Below are 20,963 nucleotides of genomic sequence, written 5' to 3'. Positions count from 1 at the left end.
TAATTCTTAAATATTTTATTATCTTATATTAGCCCTCAAGAAATGAGATATTCTGATAAATGTATTTATGGAAGAACTGAGAGAGTTGGTAAAACCATGAAACATATAGACACATACAAGCATGACTTGACAATTTTAAAATTTGGCACAACTCATAGAATATAACTGGTCATTGCTAAACATTAGAGAAGGAGATGTGACAAGTTCCTAAATAGAGACTCGGAGACTGAATATGAAAAATAAAAAAGGTAACACTTCGTGTCCATTCACATGGAGGAAAATGGTGAGGAATTTGGTGTGGAATTTCAGCGCTGAAAAAAAAAAGCCTCCTATTTACGTCAATGGGTTCCTGTTGCTAACACAAAAAGGAACCCATTGAAGTCAATGGGAGGCATTTTTTTCAGCGTGGAAATTCCACACCAAATTCCTCACCATTTTCCTCCGTGTGAATGGACTCTTATCGGGGTTTATCTTACTCGTGCCATATTCCTCAGTAGAGGACGACAAGGGCTACATTGTGGCACTAGATCACACCTCTGATGTATACATATATACTGCAGGCTTTGTTCACGTTGCATATAACATCTGATTTATCCTAAATGAGACTGAGCTGGGGCCACAAATAGATTGACAGATTTCCACATGGATCACAATAACTGGATTGTTTATAGTCTGTCATTTCCAATCCATTTTTTTCTATAATCAGGAAAGGATTGCACATAGATAAAGCAAAACAAAAAAACAGTGTGAACAAAGCCTAAGGGCATATTTGCACATCTGCATTTTGCTATTCACATGATCCTGCTTACTTTGAGGTTGTTTGGGATTGTTGTCCGTGTGTGTGTGTTGGGAGAGTGAACGTCAATTTCTCTCCCCCCCCCCCCAATTTCATATAACGTTCTACATCTCTGGGTTTATAAAAAAAAAAACAAACAGATGATAGATACGATCAGTCTTTTTATTGACCCATACACTTGTATTGGTGTTATCTATCTGAGGAAAAAGGGAAAGAAATCACGTTTTTTTTTTTTTTTTTCTTTAACAGGACCAGAGTCAATTAAAAGAAAAAAAAGTATGAATAAATATATTGAAATTAATAGATATGCCGTCTGAAAAACTCACAAGCCATACTCATGTGAAATGCGGATGTCTGGGGTGTCAATATGCCCTTATGCAGTGTAAATGGTTGCTGATACATTTATACCAGGTTTGGGAAAGACCCACTTTTTTCAAGGAAACGCATAGAGGCAACAGACTTAACATTTATGCTTAAAATTGAGAGAGAAAAAAAAAAAAGTTAAATTATCCCTGTCAAAAATGTTGCTGCGTTGTGGAAGGGTTTAGGGTGATGTATTCGCGCTGCCTAGTGCCAGAGGGAAGTCACAGCACTGCATTGTGTCATTGTGTAATACTGTCCTGAGGATCCTAAAACAACAAGAATAAAAACACAAAAAAAAGTGACACCCATCATGCATACACGCAACAAAACAAACACATTCTACCCATGTATTATACCAATATCTATTTTGGTGGTTCTATCACTCGCACAAAGTCTGAAAAATTAATGATTTTGCATATTTTTCAGCTGATCACATTCAGGCAGTGTTCCCACATGGCAGATTCGTGGCAGAAATGAATAGAAGTGAAAGGTCAATTCTACACAACTGAATAGGGTTGTCTCTACGTAGGACAATTGCAGAGATTGCTGCAACAAATCTGCCATGTGTGAACTTTACGCTAAGGTTTTATTCACAGGAACGGGTCAGTATCTGTCATATTTTTCATGTGAAATGGACCTGTGTCTACAATCCATGTTCTATTTCTTCACGAATTACAGACACCACATGTTTGAGAAAGTGTAAGTAAAGATAGTTAAATATACAGGTGTGTTCACACCTTTGGGATTTCACAAGGAAAAATCTGACAGGTAATTTTCAAAAAAATCCTTGGCAGGTATCCAAGGCGAAGTTCCTACAGATCCACATGGAGATTAGTCCCCCCAAAAAAACAAAACAACAGGCCCATGTGCTTAAACCACTCTTAGGGTAAGTTCACACGGGGGTTTTTTTGACCGGAACCTGAGGCGGAGGCCGTTTCAGGTTCCGGTCCAAAATATGGGTAGCTGTGACTGGATTGGGCCCAACTGAAAGCGCCTAGTCGGGAGGGAGCATCTCGCTTCTTTTTTGAGGTGGATATGGCCTCAAAATCCTGACCAAAATACCCCGTGTGCACTTACCCTTAGGCTAAGGCCCCACAGGCCGTATCCACAGCACTAAAGCGCTGCGGGAAGAACCGCGGCATGAACGTATTGCGGTTCTTTCTGCAGCGCTTTTAAGAGAAAGTTCACTGAGTTTTCCTCCGCAGACTTTCTTTTAACATTAGATCTACGGGAAAGCCGCCAGCGTTTCCATAGATATAATTGACATGCTGCGATTTGCAAAGCCGCAACGGCTTTGCAAATCACAGCGTGTCCGCGCTGCGATCTTTTCCGCAAAGTGGGGATGGGATTCGCATGAATCCCATCCACTTTGCCTATACTGTATAATGCCACGATTTTTCCCACAGCGCAAATCGTGGCGTTTCCGGTCCGTGGGGCCCTGGCCTTATAGTGTGAATAGTGCCCTAAGTCGTAAGCAGTGACCAGTGGGTAAATAGGGCAGTTGTCAGCAACCTTGTAACACACTGCTGTACAAACCAAAATAGATTTGAAGTGAAAACGTAACACACAAAAAGTCAAACTTAAAAAGGAAATTGCCACAGCGTTACACCATGACAGAAGTTCCTCCTGTTGTAAGGCCTGCTATTGTTACAGTACTTATGATACTGTCATCTGTGATACCTTCTGGGGATATTAAACTTACTTTTCCTAACAAATGGAACAAGACAAGCAATAAAACCCAAACACGTCAAAAACAAAGGCAAAAACATCCCCAAACACTGTAAGGTCAGGCCAGTTATCAACTGTATGGCACCTAGAGAGTTACACAAAACGGCAACTCCATCTAGTTTCCACAGTAATACTTGTAATAACTATGTTAGGTGGAGCTCACACTGACGGCTTTCTTCATGATAACATCATTTTTAATAGAAAAAAAAAATCCCCAAAAGAAATATCTTGTCACCTCCTCATTGATTCAATGGGGTTTTTCTATTGGCACTGGTTAGCCTCTGATCCATCAGTTTCTGTTTTCATGGGACAGAATAGTGTAGCCTGCTAGGCTATTCTACCCATGAAAAATAACTGATGCTTTGATTGATAACCTTAAAGAAGCCTTGACACTAGTGTGAACACTGCCTAACCTTCACTGACACAAAGCTTCAGCCAAGTTACTCATTCGGTCAAAAACTATTAAGCAAGGCCCAGATGTGGCAATGGAAATCTGCTGCGGATCTCTACATCCAAATCTACTTTTAAGTTAAGGCCACACATAGCAAAAAGCAGAGAAAGAAACCATCCCTTGCGGTTTGCATTTTTGTCTTACCCAGAAGTCTACGGAGATAAAAATAGTTTGTGGTGTGTGTGTGTGTGTATTTATGTGTGTGGGTTTATCATGCTTTGCACACCCCCTTTCAGACATAAAAAGCATGAAAAAGGTGCAAACTTTTTGTATAAATGATTATTTTGTGTGCAAAAATGTAATACTTTTTCCCTTTTTGCACCAACATTGATCTTTTATTGGGATGGGGCATAAAGGATTTAGTTTACTAGTACAAATATCCCCAAAATCTATGCACCAAGATGTGGAGGTGCATGGCATGGTGGAAGGTGCCCCAGATTAATGGGGAGGTGCGCACTCTCTCTTAAATGAGATGAACCTTCTGTGTATGTAGGGGATATAAAGACTGGTATTGAAAGAAAAAAAAACAAAAAACAGTCCTCATAATTCTTCCCTATTGTTTTCACAGCTAGAATAAAATTTGTTTTCCTGAATTTTTTTTCTTTTTGGGAACGTGTGGGTGAAATTAAATAAAATCTCACTCTCCAGAGTTTCCATAGCTGCTAAAAACACATTTCTGCAATGTGTGGCCTCAGCCTTATGGGACTTGAGTGTTGCAAAGGGTGAAATCTGCAGTGAAATGTTGAGTTTCTGAAAATCCACAGCCTGCTTTCATTTCCCTTGCAGAAATCCTCTAGCACATATGGCAAGGGTTTTGAAAACCACATAACGTTACTGTGCGGTATACTGCTGTGGATTTGAGATGTAGAATACACAATACAATCCCACCACGTCTAGACCATACAGTATACTCACCTTCCAATAAAGCAAACCCTGCCTCTATAACATGCAAAAAATAAGAAGATCTACAAAATAAGAATGTCTATAAGTGCAGGAAGACATGAGCATGGCCGCTCAACATTTTCTTTAAGAAATCTGTGTGCTTCTACATAATCTATAAAAATAGTTACAGTAAAGATCCTTTACCTTGGCATTCATACGACTTGTGTGGTACCAACTACAGTATGACCCATGAGGCGTCGGCACAATACTCAGACAATCCAGAAGATCTGATAAAAATAATGAATAAAAGAAAAATCCAAAACATCATGGTAAAATTCCACAGGCCGGGCACCTGTACTTGTGAATGCCAAAGTAATGGACCTTTACTGTATAATAACTCTGTAAAACCGCACGTGTTCCTGCACACTACAAGGCAATAACATGCATGGAAGCAGACAATGTTTTATCCGAAGGTGAACCAAAAAGCAAAAGCATGTGTTAAAAGACGCCATTCATACAAAAAGAACCATTACATATTACACACTACATAACTGGGTTATGTAAAACTTACAGTATCTTCCACTAAAACTTCTGTGGAAAGTCACTGATCCATTGGCTGAGGTTTCAATGACATGAAAATATAGGACACCGATACCAAGGGGGGGAAAAAAACTAATTTTGTTCATTGGGATTTCTGTGAGTAAATTTACCTGCGCAAAAGATGACGATCTGTCACTAAAATAAGTGAGAAGGATCGACTATAAAAATGTAAAAGTGGAATTTTAAGAGTTAAACTGGAATAACAAAGTTATGGTAGATTCTTTTTATGCTGTGCCCATGTTAAAAGAAAAACATCGACTTTGGATATTTAAAAAAAAAAAAGGTTTTTCCATGTTCTGGAACACCAAATAAATAAGCCATGTAAAATGAAAGAACAAGAACACTGGACATAAGAGTGACAAAGACCATGGACGTAGGAGCCACTACGGCTGTCGCTTTGTGTGTGCTCACTGACAATAAGGAGAGAGGACGCGTCACTGCACAGGACATCGGCCAGCTACTGGCAGGGAGTGCTGTGCAGGAGGCCCAAGATGTTCACAGTTGCAAAAGTTTTCTTGATGTTGCTTAGAAAGATTCTTCCCAATATGGGAGGTGCTGTGCTTCTTCTATATATTGATTAGACTGTCTTCATCAGCATGATGTTCAATGTGTCCAATGGCGTCCTACAGATAAGAGTAGGACACATTATAAGCAGACAGCTACACAACATACCCAAATTACTGTCATTAATAGATATAACTAAAGGAACACTAAACCTAGAAATGAAGACTAAACGTAAAACACGACATGAGATTGTGCCCATTGTTAGTCAGTCTGCAGCTTGGTGAGAGGTCCTTAAGGAACATGGTTGATCTAAGAGACAGCAATGTTTTCACTGTAAACTGACTACGGCATCAAAGGAAAAGGAGGAGATTAAAGGGGTTGTCCCATCTCAAGGATCCTAACTATTCTGGTAACTTATGTAAATTGAAAACATTTCCTAACTATATTGCTTTAGAAATGCTGCTTTGTTTGCCTGCTGTGTGACCTCATTCCTCCCATTATTTACACAGTATTACTATAAACACAGACCTATAGGACAAGTGATGTCACTTATTGAGTCTATTATTTATCTCTCTATGTATACACACAGATAACACTGAGTCCATCCTGTATAAGAATGTGCATATTATCTGGTCTGCATAAGGATTGTGTTCTATTCAGAATTAGAGAAATACAGGAAGTGAGAAGCAGACACTGCATGCAGCCTGGCTGATACACTGAGATGGGAGAGCCCCTTTAAGGAAATATTGGGTGGCATTTTATTATTATATTTCTTTCCATGTTTAATACCCTTTTCAATTAGAGAAATCAATTTGCTGAAATGAAAGCCAGAACAGAAAAATGACTGTGTAGGGAGAACTGAGATGTATGTAAGTTAGAAGGTTTCTGAATCAGGGTGTTCTTACTGGATACTGCTACGCACCTATTTTCCTCAAAATTTCTCATGCAAAGCTTAGCATATCTAGTTTTTCTATATACTGGAGATATAAGTAGTAGTATTAATAGTATACACTGATGTCTACATCTGACTTTGGCACAGGTTCCCATGCGTCCGTAAGCCATAAAAAGGTGGCTTTTTGGCATACTCTAGATTGATATGTGTTGGTATACCAAATACACCATGTGGCATACATCCATCTAGGTGTCTATGAGCAATGTATCCTACTGTAAGCGTATATAAGAATACTGCACGACCTAAACATTCGCTCACACCAGCAGTGTAGACATTCATTGCTCCCTTGCCTATAATAGAAAGAAAGATGATATAAAGCAGATCATTTACCTGTTTGGAACTTCTCCGGGCTGTGAAGAATGCATCACAGTTCTTCCACCTGCACTTTAGAGTCTGGAAGTTAGGATTTGTGTGATCAGTTAGTAGGTGATGTTTTAGATGTTCTGCAACACCGAAAATAAGTGAGCATCCATGCCACTGCAAGACAAGAGGAGAACAATGTCAAAAACCTCACTTTGGATATTTACAGAAATTAATTAGAACCATTTAACCTGCAATTAAAAGGGTTTATCCACAAAAGACATTTATAGCATATCCATGGGATGTTCTAGAAATGTCTGATAGAGATGAGTCCGGCTCACATCCATCACAAAAATACACATCCCCCCAGCCTCCATGTGATGGCTCTTAGAGGACTGCAACCAAACAGGGTCCAAGTAACGCCCCAAAGAAAAAATGTGAAGGAGACTTGTTTAGCACCGTAATCCTTTATTCTCAAGATTAGCTGGTGTCCTAAAAGTCAGATACAGAGTCGTATTCTCTACTACCATGAATAAAGCCTTACAATCAGCATTCTAGCAATATATATTCTTACCCAGCAGCGATAATTCTGCATCAGGTTCAAACGTACAGCTTGGACACTACCGTCATAGCAGCCTGTGTAGATCTAGAAGACAACATGGAATATTGAACATGTACATCTCAATTCATTCTTTCATGGACAGCATATTGAAAAATGAACACAAATATTGCCCATTGTCATAGCTGCTAACAAGCGCTTGTGCTTGTGACATGTCAGAACAAGATCATCATCTTGTATAAGGTTCAGAACCAATTCAGAGAAGACAGAACTAGAACATAGGACTATAGGGTGGTCAAGGACGTTTATTAAAGTGGCTTTGTGGGCAAATTATATTGGAGACCTATCCTTAGAAAGGACCCCCAAGGCTGACTACAAATGGAACCCCAGGGACTGCAATTGGGTGTCTGTAACACCTAACCAAGCGATGTAATTAGAGGGTGTAGGTTTTTTTTTTTTTGGATCATGCCAGGTTAATAGAGGGGATCGGAAGTTCATCCAACCTCAGCAGGACCATAACAGTAGTTCCATTCCAATTCCTAAATAAAGTGCTCATTACCCTCTTCCAGCTTTCCTGTAGAATGAGGCCCTGCGCCACCTGCTATCACAAAGTGGAAGACCGTCATTAAAGGGATTCTATCATTAAAATCACATTTGTTTCTCGATCACACGTAGGAATAGCCTTTAGAAAGGTTATTCTTCTCCTACCTTTAGATGTCTTCTCCGTGCTGCCGTTCCGTAGAAATCCTGATTTTTATCTGTATGCACATGAGTTCTCTCGCAGCACTAGGGGCGGTCTCCAGCCCTCAAACAGCACTGGGGGCATCTCCAATGCTTAGAGAGAAATCTTCATCGCCGCCTCCATCTTCTTCAGGGACGGTCTCGCTGCACATCTTCTTCCGGAGCCGGGTTCAAACTTCTACGCATGCACAGTCGGCTCTGCCATCAGGCTTCGGGCACGGCCAACTGCGCATGCCTGCCTGATGTAAGCAACCATTTTCTTGTGGCTGCTTACACAGTAAGCTGGGATAAGCGGCCACAAAAAAAATTGCTGCGTGCATGTTGATCGGCTCTGCCAGAGTCCCGACGGCAGAGCTGACTGCGCATGTGTAGAAGTTTGAACCCAGCTCTGGAAGAAGACACGCATAGAGGCCGTTCCTGAAGAAGATGGAGGCGGCGCTGGAGATTTCTCTCGCAGCATTGGAGATGCCCCCAGTGCTGTTTGAGGGCTGGAGACCGCCCCTAGTGCTGTGAGAGAACTCGTGCATACAGATGAAAATCGGGATTTCTACCAAACGGCAGCACGGAGAAGACATCTAAAGGTAGGAGAAGAATAGCCTTTCTTAAGGTTATTCCTACGTGTGATCGGAAAAAAAAAAATTGATTTTAATGATAGAATCCCTTTGAGGGGTTAAATAAGATGTCTGATGAGAAACAAACCACGCCCATTTTCCTGTCTATTAGACCTATCTATAAAAATGAACTCTGTGTCCCAGGAGCTGATCCAGGTCCCCATATTCCGGCCCACTATCCAGTAACAGGCTGTGGCTGACACAAATATCATTAAAGCCACACTCCACTGATCAGTTTCCAGCTGAAGGTATATCAGAACAGCAGAAGATTAACCCCCTGTGTTCTCTCCAGGATTTCTACAACACAGTCTGTTTCAGGATCATGTAGAATAAGCAACAGACTGAGAAACCGTGGGGGCGACTAGATTTCTGTTTACCTTTAATACTGATTTGTAGTTTTAGAGTTCATTTACCTTCCCACTACAGTTACCAGTAATGATTTGGAATACAGAAACTAAAATTAAAGAGATGATCCAAGTCCTGTCTTTTTTTTTTCCTGCAGAGTCTTAAAATAAGCTTTTCCTTAGGCCAGCATTCGAGCCCCTCGTCTCCCTTACTTTTGGCCCACAATCTTGAGCTGAGAAGTAATGCTTCATTCAGATACATATTATAAGTAATGTAGATTGTGACAGTGACTGAGAAGGTCTGTAAAATGCTGCAGAGTATGATGGCGCTATATAAGAAAATAAATAAATACATAAATAAAAAAGATACATTTTCAGTTTATGTCCTTACCATACTTTTGTGGATTGCCATACACATGATCATATCTGAATGTCCTCCATAGACTTGTAACCGGTCATGTGACTAGAGTAATAAATGGAAAGACCATCATTAAAACATGAAAGCTCACAAAATTCCACAGCGAATCGAGATAAGAACAAAGTCCTACCTGTAACTCATAAACACGGACAAATTTATCCAAGCAGGCTGTCACCATGACTTTCCCCAAGATATTGACTACGGTAACAGCATGATTGTGTCCTTTGTAAATCCGCACCAGTTCCCCTGTCTAGAAAGAAAAACATATGTAAAAAGTGCATCAAACTTCAAAGGATGTTTAGAGAAAGGTTTAAAGTTGCATATTAAGTAATACAAGCGGGACTGTGAAGCTGTGCATTTACTTAGTGGCATTTATAGTCTATGTGCTAAGGAGGGACACACACACACACACACACACACACACAAAATCACAGAAGAGAGAGGCGGCAAAAAAAAAAAAAGGAGAGGTGATAGACTTCAAGAGAAGAATACATATAAACCAAAATCACAAGGTATAATTGATCAAAAACTTACATGAATGTTATGAGCGTGGACAGATTGGTCACTTGAGCCACTAAACACCAAGTCGTTGACAACCTGTATTTCAAAAATTTTTTAAAAAGTTAAATAAAGTAAAAAATGTCCAGGGGATGTGTAATGACACCCTTAAACTTCAGATTTATGCAGTTAAAATGGTCTTGGCTCTAGAAAAATTCCTGGACCCTGGATTATCCTTAAGATGGGGTCCACCCCATCACGTCTGGCACTGCGGCCTCTTTGAGCAGAGAAGTGGTTGTGCACGTGCAGCTCTCTGCATTCACCTTCTTGGGAAGTAGGAACTCCCAAAGAACAGAATGCAAGGCCACCTCTACATTTCCAGTGGCAGCAGCAGGATAGGGGTCAGGGGGCTCCTGTTGTGGAGATAAGAGGCGAGGCCTGCATCTATAATTTACAGCATATTCTGTGAATAGGTCATATATATCTAATATGTGCACACCCCACTAAGTGATTCACTACATAGACTGGTAGCAAAAACTCCATTAATGCTTAAGTGAAATGATTTTCTCACCTTCATGCAGAGGACCGTTTTGGTATGACCCTCCAAAGTGCGAAGCAGAAGACCGTTACGGGCGTCTCGAACACTGATCGTGCAATCATATGAGCCAACAAGCAGTAATCTTCGCGCCCCTTCCTGAGCTGTTGCCAGGCAGCTTACCGCTCGAGGACCATGACACTCAAACACATCAATCTGCTTGTTGTTCTTCAAAAGACAATAAAAAGGGACATATTTAGATATGGATTGAATTAAAAACTTATTTTTTTTTTTTTAAAAAAAAAATCTTGTTTTTTTAACTTTCTCGGGCTATGCTCAATAATGTATCAGAATCTCCGCTAGGAAACTCAATTGCAGTGCACGTAGGATTTGTTTTGTCCAGCGCTTGCATTTTAAAAGTAACAGACCCCATTGTAGTCAATGGGTTCTGTTGGGCTCCATATGTGTCCGCTGGTTTAGCAGTCCACCTGTCTGTTGTTCTGGTCCTCTGACAGACCAAAATAATAAACAGCTAAATGCTGTAAACCCAACGTAGCTGTTCAGTATCAGATGTCTTGAATGACAAGGAATAATGAAAATAGCTATTCTTTTCAACACATGCTCAAATTTTATCATCTTTACAAAAATATGTTATATGAACATAGCCTAAAACAGAGTAAGAAGATTGGAAAATATATGCATTTCCTAACCTTAATGGAGAATGTGACCACTGTTCCATTGGCAAGTCCCACATAGAGTATTTTCCATCTTACATGTAGACACAGGACTCGTTCTCCAAGATCTAAAGTCTCAATACACTCATGGGACTAGACGAGAAGTAGAAAAAAAAATATTATACATGTTACACACACTTAGTAAAATGACTATGAATGATCATATCCTTCTGGATCAGCAAGAGAGCTGATCACCCATCACTCCTAACACTTAATGGGTACGCCCGTAGGACTTTAATTCCAGACTCTGACTTAACACAAAAGATATGTTATCAACTGCCGGTTTTAGCCAACCAATGGCCGCAGCACTGACATATCTCAGCCAGGGATAAAGCACAACTGGAATTTCCTGAGGTTCAATATGTGACCAAAGAGTAGGGACTATCAATTTAAGTGTCAGAACATGAGCACAAATGGGTCAGCGAGGACACAGCTGCTATTTTTTGTGTATAAGCTTCCTAGTGGTATATAAAGCTGCTGATGTCACAGAACATGAAAGGTCCTCTAACCAATTCTGAAGAAAATACCACAAAAATGGGTTGAAACACTTTAGCAGATTAACAATGAGCCAGAAATCTGGTGTAATTTACACAAAACTTGCATACATGATTTACACCTCATTTACCTCAAACAAGTGTTTCAGATACTTTTTAACAACTTGTGCGCCTTGAAGAAAGGGACACGTTTTTTTGGCAGAAAGCAAGCCAACTATGAAGTGGTGTAAAGTTGGGACTGGACTGTCTAAGGCCCCACGGGACGATCCACAGCGCTAAAGCACTGCAGGAAAAACCGTGATGGGAACGCATCGTAGTTCTTCCCGCAGCGCTTTGAGCAGAAAGTTCACAGTTTTCCTTCACGAACTTTCTGCTACAATTATATCCAGGGGAAACCGTTGGCGTTTCTGTAGATATAATTGACATGCTGTGATTTCCAAAACCGCACCAGTTTTAGAAATCACAGTGTGTCTGCACTGCGGTTTTAAACGCAAAGTGAGCATGGGATTTGCATGAATCCCATCCACTTTTTCAGTTACTGTAAAATGTTAAGATTTTTCCTGCGGCAGAAATAACAGCGTTTCTGGCCCATGGGGCCTTGGCTTAAATGTATGCTAGTCTAAGTTTACAGTTCATTTATCTTCCCCCCCCACGCATGGAGCTATAAAACATCTAGGCAAATAGAAAACAAAATAGAGTTTTAGAGACATTACCTTAATAGAATAGCAGCGGACTGTGTGGTCGCTAGAGCCGGTAAACATCACCGCATTCTTCCCATGGGTCTGAGTGACAAGAAGGCAATTGACTTTTGATGTATGTCCTTCAAAAACACCTTCACATTGCCGGGTCTGCAAAAAAAAAAAAAAAAACACATGTAAATCTGACTTTAGAACTTGTCAGTAGTTCAGATGTGTGTAAAACCATGTCCTATGAGTGAGATGTTCATTCGGACTCAGGGAAGCCGTTAGATACCAGCACAGAAAGAACATCACATTGGCCGATGATCAGCTTTCTGACTATTGCCCAAGGGTGAGCCTAAACACATGCAACTGTTTGCTGGCTGCTGATAGTATCTGTTATGTGGGCAGAAAAATTCTGCTTCTGAATCTTTAAATTTTTTTTTTTAGCTTCTACAAGTTCTGCTGTGTGAACTTAACCTTAGCGTGAAATGACATGGTAGATTTGTTGAAGAAACTATTTCCAATCATCTAAATGGAGTTATGTTGGCACCATGCCCATAGATTTCTGCAAGCACATTCAGCCAACTGGCAGAGTTACAAAAGTTTCTGCAAAAAATCTGCCATGTAAAAATTCAATCTTAGATTTGTGAAAACCACTCACCACGAGATTGTACGCCCGCACGGACTTGTCTGCAGAACATGTGTAGAGTGTCCCATCGAAGATCTGGATGGCATTAACAGATGCCTGATGTCCGGTGAAGCTGCCTTCTGTAGGTTGCTCCTCTTCACCATGGTCTGATGATACCTCTGATAAAGAAATTCAGTGATCAGCAACATATTAACCTCAGGATTCATTTTTTTATTCTGCCCTTCACCCATAGATTACTTACCTGATGAGATTTTTGTTGCACTGCTGGAATTTCTGCGAGATGTAGCCTTGCTGTAGATTATATCAGAAAGTAGCAAAATGAATAATATTCTGTTATACAGGATGGTTAGTTACTAGTTATTGCACACCTTTTTTTTGGGGGGGGGGGCAAAATGAGGTGGACAGCAAGAGACATTGAGAACTGAGGTTTCTATTTAGGTTAGGATATTCTTTAAAAAAACATGTGTTACTCGCCCATAGAACATGTGATAATTGTGGTATTACTAGAACAGGGCTCTGTTCATTCTCACCAACAGTGAGGAGTTTGGATGGAGTGGTTGCGCATGCATGTTGTTGCCCCATGCAGCTCTATGGGAGTTATAGAAAGAGCCAAATGCTCTGACAGTGAATAGGTAAATAGCTATACCTATGGAGGAGTCTCATGAGACTTAGGCTGCCTTCACACGGAGTAACGCCGGCTGCAATTCACAGCCGTACACGCGAGCGCTGTGGAAGGCTCCCGAACACTTCCCATTCACTTCAATGGGAGCGCTCATAAAGCCGGCGTTACGAGCGTTCCCATTGAAGTGAATGGGAAGTGTTCGGGAGCCTTCCACAGCGCTCGCGTGTACGGCTGTGAATTGCAGCCGGCGTTATTCCGTGTGAAGGCAGCCTTACTGTGTTCTTCTCTGGTCCCCCCAGCACCTGCACAGCTCTTTACTGAAGCCAAGACAGTACACTGCAGCTTCATTGCACGCATACACCCTGAAGCTTAAGAGAACTACTCCAGCATCAGTGAAGAGTAACAAGAGGTAAGATTGTTTTTGTTTTGTTTTTGTTTTTTTTTAGTTTTTTGTGTTTTTTTTTCCTTTTTTTTAAAACTCAGCCACAAGCTCCATTAAGCATAGGGTTATTTGGGACACTAATCCATATAAGGTTCCCTCTAAATAAAGTTGACTTGATTCACATGCAGAATCCATTTTCCACCCTAACTTGTCATTTATGTAAAACTGCTTGTCATTCTGGGTTTATAAATCCAGCACATGGTCCATATCAGTGATCAATATCCATGTCTCACTCACATGTGGGGATAGCTGTCAATCACGGATTAATACCGCCCACTGGACTCCTAAGTGCAGCTATCTCTATGCACAGAAATACAGACATGGCTCTCAGTCACTGAGTAAGACCGATGCTAAGACACCAAAGGCAAGAATGAGTGGTGACGTCGATTAAAAAATATTTCAAGTTATATTGACTCTTTTGTAATAAAACTATCAGATTGCTCTATAACAGATAGGACTGCATGTATAAAGTTCCCTTTCAGAAGACATTTTGATTTTTTTAGATGCTGCTCACCTTTTAGAGATTCCTTCTGAGTAGCTTGTGCCAAGTTCACTGGTAGATGTTACTTCATCATTTGTTTCAATACCCTCCTGGCTTGGGCACATCAAATCTGCAAGGTTAATTTTAGATGGACTGTCTGGTTTTTCATCATCAGAATGGGATTCTACCTCCACCACCTCAAAGCGAGCATTCCTTATTTCCATCACTTCAATGTTGGAATCGCTGTCATTATCTTCTCGGTTCGGCTCTGCTTCCTGGGATGCGGTGTCACCCTCCTGTTCTACAGACGTAGAAGTGCTGACTGTTGTTTCCTTAGAAAGTCTTCTACACTTCACCTTTCTCACAGGCTTGCTGGCGTCAATGTCCTGCTCAGTGTCACTATTTTCAGGCACGTGAGCGGCTCTTAAGGTTTTCTTCTTACGCAGCTTTTTCTTTTTTTTTCCAGTTTTTGTCTCAATCATAATGACAGTCGGCTCTCCGTGCTCGGCAGGACCTGCTGAACAAGTGGTCTCTTGCGTCGACCTAGTACATGCTGGAGCTTGGACTTGTTTCGGACTCGGAGTAGGGGCAGGATGATTTTCTGTGCTGTCAGAGTCCGTTTTTTGCACGTCAAATAGAGGAGGTGATGTAGCAATGGACACACTTCTCTTACCAACAGATGGAAATTTGTCTGAATGAGACGTAGAGCCTGCAATGATTGGATGCAGCGATGCATTTTGACTACTTTCACCTAATTAAAAAAAAAAAGTAAGATATAGCATTCGGTTATGACAAATACATTGCAAAGAAAACTTCTTTGTCAATTAAGGGGGAAGATTGACTTCCTGCTCGAAGAGTGGGTGATAAGAGTGGACCTTTTAACCACATACAGGGCCAAAATTAAAGTTCTATGGGTCCAGAGAAGACTTTTAGCCTGGCCACCCCATTATTCTCATAGATATGCTAGATACAGTTATATATAAGTGTATATATACAGATATAGTCATAGTAAAAATGCAAAACAAAAAAACAAAGGAAACCTGCTTACACGTAGGATCACTCTTTCAGTGCTTTACAGATATTTTTTTAATGTAAATTGTGAACCTCATATAGGGATCACAATGTATATTTATTTTTCCTACCAGTATGTCTTTTTAGAATGGGAGGAAACCCACAAACACAGGGAGAACATACAAATTCCTTGCAGATGTTGTTCCTGGCAGGATTCGAACCCAGGACTCCAGTGCTGCAAGGCTGCAGTGCTAACCAGTGAGCCACCGTGTTGCCCCCAGATATTGTTATTTGTCACTGTAAGGCTCAATCTAAATTCCCTATCAGTAGGTCTTTGCAATGTGGGAGGAAAACCATGCACACATGTGGAGAACATACAAACCGCATGCAGATGTTGTCCAGGGCTCCAGCACTGCAGGATGCTGCCTCATCCTGTCAATAGCGGAAATATTTAAAGGACCTGCCATAACTTAAGCAGTGTACTTACCATTAGTATGTGGCAGAGTAGCGGCTGATGCTTGGGTTGGCTCTGGAGTGACCACATTTTCCTCTGCCATTACCGGTGAAAGTGGTTCTTGCTTAATTACTATTGATGAATCAGGGAGCGCAGAGGAGCACAAGGGGACAGAAGATGGCAGAATGGGGCTAGCTGGGCCCGTATGTGGGGACAGATAAGCTGAAGGGTCCAAGAGAAAAGGAAATGGATTTCCTGGAGACATAACTGGTGTCTGTAGTGCGCTGTTTGCTCCCTCTTCGCCATCATTAGAAGGTTCATAAGTTTCTATTTTGTAAAGGAAAATAATGTTAATGCAAAAATAATGTGGCATAATAAGGAAAATTATTCTACAACAGGCAGACCTTCAAAGCAACAACAATAGTAAAGCAATGGGTTAAAGGGGTTTTCCAGTTTCACAATATCAAAAGCTCATCCTTAGCAGAGGCCATCAATACTAGATCTGTGGATGTACAACTCTTTGCACCCCCGCCAATCAGCTCTTCAATCACTCGATTAAGTGCTGCAGCCTTTTCATAGTTTACAGCAGTCAAGCTACTGCCCCCAGTGAAGAGGTATCGGTGCAGATACAGTAGCTCTTCACTGTCAGAAGGGCTGTAAGGAACGCCCCCTCTCTCAGTACAGCGCAATAGATGCTACTATGAGGAAGGGCGTTCCTGACGGACTGTCAAAAACGCCCCTCTGACGGTGAAGGGCTATCGGTGCCGGTACCGTAGCTCTTCACCATCAGAGAGGTACAAGAAAGCGAATGTCGAAAGTGCGCTGAATTTTTGCACTGTTGGCTTTTTAGCGGTGTATTAAACCGAATGTGTCCCAAATGATGAAAGGTCCTCTTCAAATATCTTAAAAGGAGTCTGTCAGCACGAAATTGAGCTATAAACTAATCACAGTACCTTGTACTGTGCATGTATGATGATGCCACACTGCCCCCAGAAGTGAAGGAAGCAAGATTAATATCGCACGACTGATATGGACACGACTGTTGATGGCTCATAAAGTCTTATGTTTATGTAATGACAGTAACCTCTATTACAAAAGTGTCTGACCTCTGCATAAGCAATGCTGCCCCTGCAACCTCTTGTGTCCCCCCCTCTACCTCATAGATTGTAAGCTCTTGCGAGCAGGGCCCTTAGTCCCATTGTGTGAAATGACTTTCTTTGTAATGTATCTTTCTGTCTGTATTTGAACCCTACTAATTGTACAGCGCTGCGGAATATGTTGGCGCTATAGAAATAAAATTTATTATTATTACTGCAGAAGGAGAAGTCAGCTTCCTTCACTTTCGGGTGCGGTGTGACACAATTAGACATCTACATTACAGTTTGTGGATGAAGCTGAGCAACAGATAGTGAAGCCCACTGATGGAAATCCAGTCCCCTAAAGCTCTTTTCTGCTCATTTGCATAGGGATAAAAAGACAGTTTTTACAAGAATGGAGCAGCAGTCCTGAATCAGAAATAAATCATTGCAAACTGTGCCAACAACCCTACAAGGAACTGTGATTAGCTTATATCTCAATTTAGTGCTGACAGATACCCTTAAAAAAGGAGCTTGTCAGCATGAAAATTGGTATGAAACTAATTAGAGTAGCGTGTAGGATGGCTTCTACACTTTCCAAAGATGTCTTACACTGTGCTTTGTGTTTACAAATGAGCTGGAGGACTTTAGAGGCGTTTCTCCTTCTTCTGCCGGGGCTAAACTCTCTGTTGTAGATAATTGTCCCTTTTTTCTCACATTCCCCTGCCTATTTAAAAATAAATACATTTATTGCCCAATTTTGACTGGAGAACCCCTATAATATTGATGGACTCCATTTAACGTAACCTATTAATGGAATGGAATTTGCTTCTACCTTGTAGTCCTTGCAAAATCTGGATTCTCTGTGTCCTCATGGCACTCATCTCCATTGTGATCTAGATGAAAAAAATATCCATATGAATAAACTGCAGTTTTATTTTAGAACTTACTATTCCCATGCTTATTAATGCTTACAATACAATTGCAATAACTTTTTTTTTTTTTTAAATGTAGATTGCGAGCCCCCTATAGGATCACAATGTACTTTTTTTTTTCCCCAGTATGTCTTTGTAGAAAGGGAGGAAATCCACACAAACACGAGGAAAACATACAAACTACTTGCAGATTTTGTTCCTGGCGGGATTCGAACCCAGGACTCCAGCACTGCAAGGCTGCACCGCTAACCACTGAGCCACCGTGTTGCCCCTACAATTACAATAACTTACCTGCTGTTTTAGCACCATCAAACGCTGAACGTCCATGTACGCTGCCTGTAGAGCAGCCCGAGCCTGCATAAGCTGGTTATCGACTCCTTGGAGTGAATTGTTCAGCTCTTCTTCTCTTAAGGAGATGCTTAACAGCTGATCCACCTGGGAACGCTCTACAGGAACACACAATGGGTTAATGCGACTCGTAATAAAAAAAGAAAAATTATATCGATTGTGATCTTTAGAAAATGAGGAGTATTTCTATAATATTCTATAAATTTTAATAAATATATTTCTGGGATATTTTATTTCCTTCTGGTGACTTCATTGGTTCTAAAATTGTAAAACATACCCCATCCATGCCACTTTTATTCTTGCCTAACCTTTAGACACACTTTACATAAATCAATAGTACATTATTTATAGCTCTGTGCAAATTTTAGGCAGGAAAAAAAGAGCTGCTAAGTAAATATATTATCAAAAATAGAAGCGTTAATAGTTTATTAAAGGGGTTGGCCACACTCAGAGCAATATTGAGACAAATGTTATTGTTTGTATAATAAAAAGTCGTATAATTTTCCAAAATACTTTCTGTATCAATTCCTCTGGTTTTTCTATACGTGTTGTTTTTCATTCTGTTACTTCTAGAGACTTATGTGATTTATGGTCCATGGTTATTTCATGGATACACAAGTGCACAGCTTGTTACAGGCAGACGTATATTTACTGTGCTCTGACTGTAATGAGCTGTGCAACTGTGTGTCCATCACATAACCACGGACCGTATATCATGATCAGAATTTCATCCCCTATAGCTATGCAGAATGAGTGACATTTTAAAGAGGACCTTCCATGTCCTCGGGCACCTGCGATTTTAAATACCACAATGACGCTGAGCAGTGAGGAACGCCCTCTATGGACGAGTACTGTCAGGAGGTGTGTGTGGGGGAAGGGAGGGGGCATTTCTCACCGTTCAGCATCATCGCTGGGAGTAAGGAGCGCCCCCTCTGACAGTACAGCGCTATGGACTCTACTGTAAGGAGGAGCGTTCCTCAAAGACTGTCAGAAACACCCTTCAGGCAGTGAAAAGCTACGATAACACCGATAGCTCTTCACCAGGAGCACATAACGGGAAAGTGCGCTGAATTCAGTCGGCTTTCTGCCGGTATTTAAAACCGCAAGTGCCCGAGGACATGAAAGGTCCTCTTTAAGTTTCATCGGGTGCTTACTAGGTAATCACAGTCTCCTAGAACAATGTGTTTTCCATGGCAAGACCACCCCTATAAGTGCATTCCTAATGCAGAGAAAATTAACGTATTACCTTTTCTTCCACGGATTTTTCTTCTCTTAGTGTTTCTTTCAAGGTTTAAGGTTTCAGGGTAGGAACCATCCTGAAGAAGATTAAAAAAAAAAAAAAGTGATTGATATCCAAGAACATGATGTAATATCTACCACTATTGCTAAACCAAACAATATTTTGCTATACAAGGTGAATGTATAGGCTTTAGATAACGTCAGGCTAAATAACATTCAAGAACTTCCACAATAAGGCCGGTTTCAGATACGCTTATTTGTGGGAGCATTTTTTAATGTAGATTATGAGCCCCATATAGGGATCACAATGTGCATTTTTTTTTCCTATCAGTATGTTTTTGTAGAATGGGAGGAAATACATGCAAACACGGGGAGAACATACAAACTCCTTGCAAATGTTGTTCCTGGCGGGATTCGAACCCAGGACTCAAGCACTGCAAGGCTGCAGTGCTAATAACTGAGCCACCGTGTTGCCACCAGGGAACTCTCTTATTGTGGGAGCATTTAGCACCATTTAGAAAATAGATCTAGTAGAACTGTGGATGGGCCGGGACATGCGTCCGTAACACTGCCTTAGATAAAGGATTATATATAGACTTCGATCAAGTAAAAGTTGTACTCATGGTGTGAAAGAACAGGAAACTTACCCCAGTGGCCCTTCTTTTCTTTCCAACTCCAGGACCGTCATATAATTCAGTGCCGGATGTACAGCTATCTGTGGCCCCATCGGCTGTAAAGGCCTCGATAAATGTCGTGGCACTGAGAACCACTTCTCCACCAGCGCTCTGACACATGCGCACGCTGTCTGAGGCCGCACAGGTTTCCACACTGCTCCTCTGACTTTGTGAGGGTTCAGAAATGGCTGGATTAGAAAGATCTGTAGCGTCCACTGTGGGAAATCTAATGTGATGTTCTTGCTCTCCTTCCCGTTTTGTAGGATGTATGAAATCAGAGGATACATTTTGTCCAGTTGATGCTCGTGCTGGTTGTTGCGATGGATCGTTTGGTTCATCACAAGGCTCTGAGTTATGGCTGTTAAAAATGGCAAAAACAGAGGCTTTTTCTACAATGACACTGCTTTCCGAGAGGCTGCGCTTCCGTGATGAACTCAGTGGACTTGTAGTGATGGATTCCCAATGGTAACTTTCAATCCCCAAATCTGATTCTTCATCAAAGTCAAGACCTTCCTGCTCACTTTGAACCTGTGCTACCATTTCTATACCAAATCTTAACAAGGAAGAGAGAAATAAAATGAACACAAATCGTCTAAAATGTGACAAATAAAAACGTTAAACACTTTTCTGAAATAAAAGAATTCACGGCTGCTTCCTTTGACACATTGCATCACTTCTAACTATTGCAATCCGGAAGCTAACTGGCCCAGTTACAACATTGTGAAAGTGGTTGTCCCTTTAAAGGGACCCTGCAAGCTAGATGTATGGCCCCTAAACCACTAACCAGTTGGTCAGCATGGTGACAGCTTCACAGTGATGCTCAGATTTGTCAGAAAGGAGAA

At 41.0% G+C, this 20,963-nt stretch overlaps 1 protein-coding gene across 1 annotated transcript in view; it reads right to left on the bottom strand.

Annotated features, from left to right (window-relative positions):
- ZNF106 (zinc finger protein 106) overlaps nucleotides 1-20,963 on the bottom strand; it is a 29,955-nt gene continuing 8,992 nt past the window's right edge. The window contains exons 5-21 of the mRNA XM_075282864.1: nucleotides 20,095-20,674; nucleotides 19,455-19,524; nucleotides 18,152-18,306; nucleotides 17,761-17,821; nucleotides 15,883-16,176; nucleotides 14,418-15,135; nucleotides 13,081-13,130; nucleotides 12,852-12,997; nucleotides 12,224-12,358; nucleotides 10,993-11,109; nucleotides 10,319-10,510; nucleotides 9,784-9,846; nucleotides 9,380-9,499; nucleotides 9,223-9,294; nucleotides 7,151-7,222; nucleotides 6,607-6,753; nucleotides 1-5,443 (exon numbers count right to left, since the gene is read on the bottom strand). Coding sequence (XP_075138965.1) covers nucleotides 5,387-5,443; nucleotides 6,607-6,753; nucleotides 7,151-7,222; nucleotides 9,223-9,294; nucleotides 9,380-9,499; nucleotides 9,784-9,846; nucleotides 10,319-10,510; nucleotides 10,993-11,109; nucleotides 12,224-12,358; nucleotides 12,852-12,997; nucleotides 13,081-13,130; nucleotides 14,418-15,135; nucleotides 15,883-16,176; nucleotides 17,761-17,821; nucleotides 18,152-18,306; nucleotides 19,455-19,524; nucleotides 20,095-20,674 — 3,049 coding nt within the window. The 3' untranslated portion in view covers nucleotides 1-5,386. The remainder of the gene's footprint in view (nucleotides 5,444-6,606; nucleotides 6,754-7,150; nucleotides 7,223-9,222; nucleotides 9,295-9,379; nucleotides 9,500-9,783; nucleotides 9,847-10,318; nucleotides 10,511-10,992; nucleotides 11,110-12,223; nucleotides 12,359-12,851; nucleotides 12,998-13,080; nucleotides 13,131-14,417; nucleotides 15,136-15,882; nucleotides 16,177-17,760; nucleotides 17,822-18,151; nucleotides 18,307-19,454; nucleotides 19,525-20,094; nucleotides 20,675-20,963) is intronic.

This window comes from Leptodactylus fuscus, chromosome 7, assembly GCF_031893055.1.
Source record: "Leptodactylus fuscus isolate aLepFus1 chromosome 7, aLepFus1.hap2, whole genome shotgun sequence".
NCBI classification, from domain to species: Eukaryota; Metazoa; Chordata; class Amphibia; order Anura; family Leptodactylidae; genus Leptodactylus; species Leptodactylus fuscus.
Note: the sequence above shows the minus strand (reverse complement) of the source record. Positions and strands in the feature narration are given on the sequence as shown.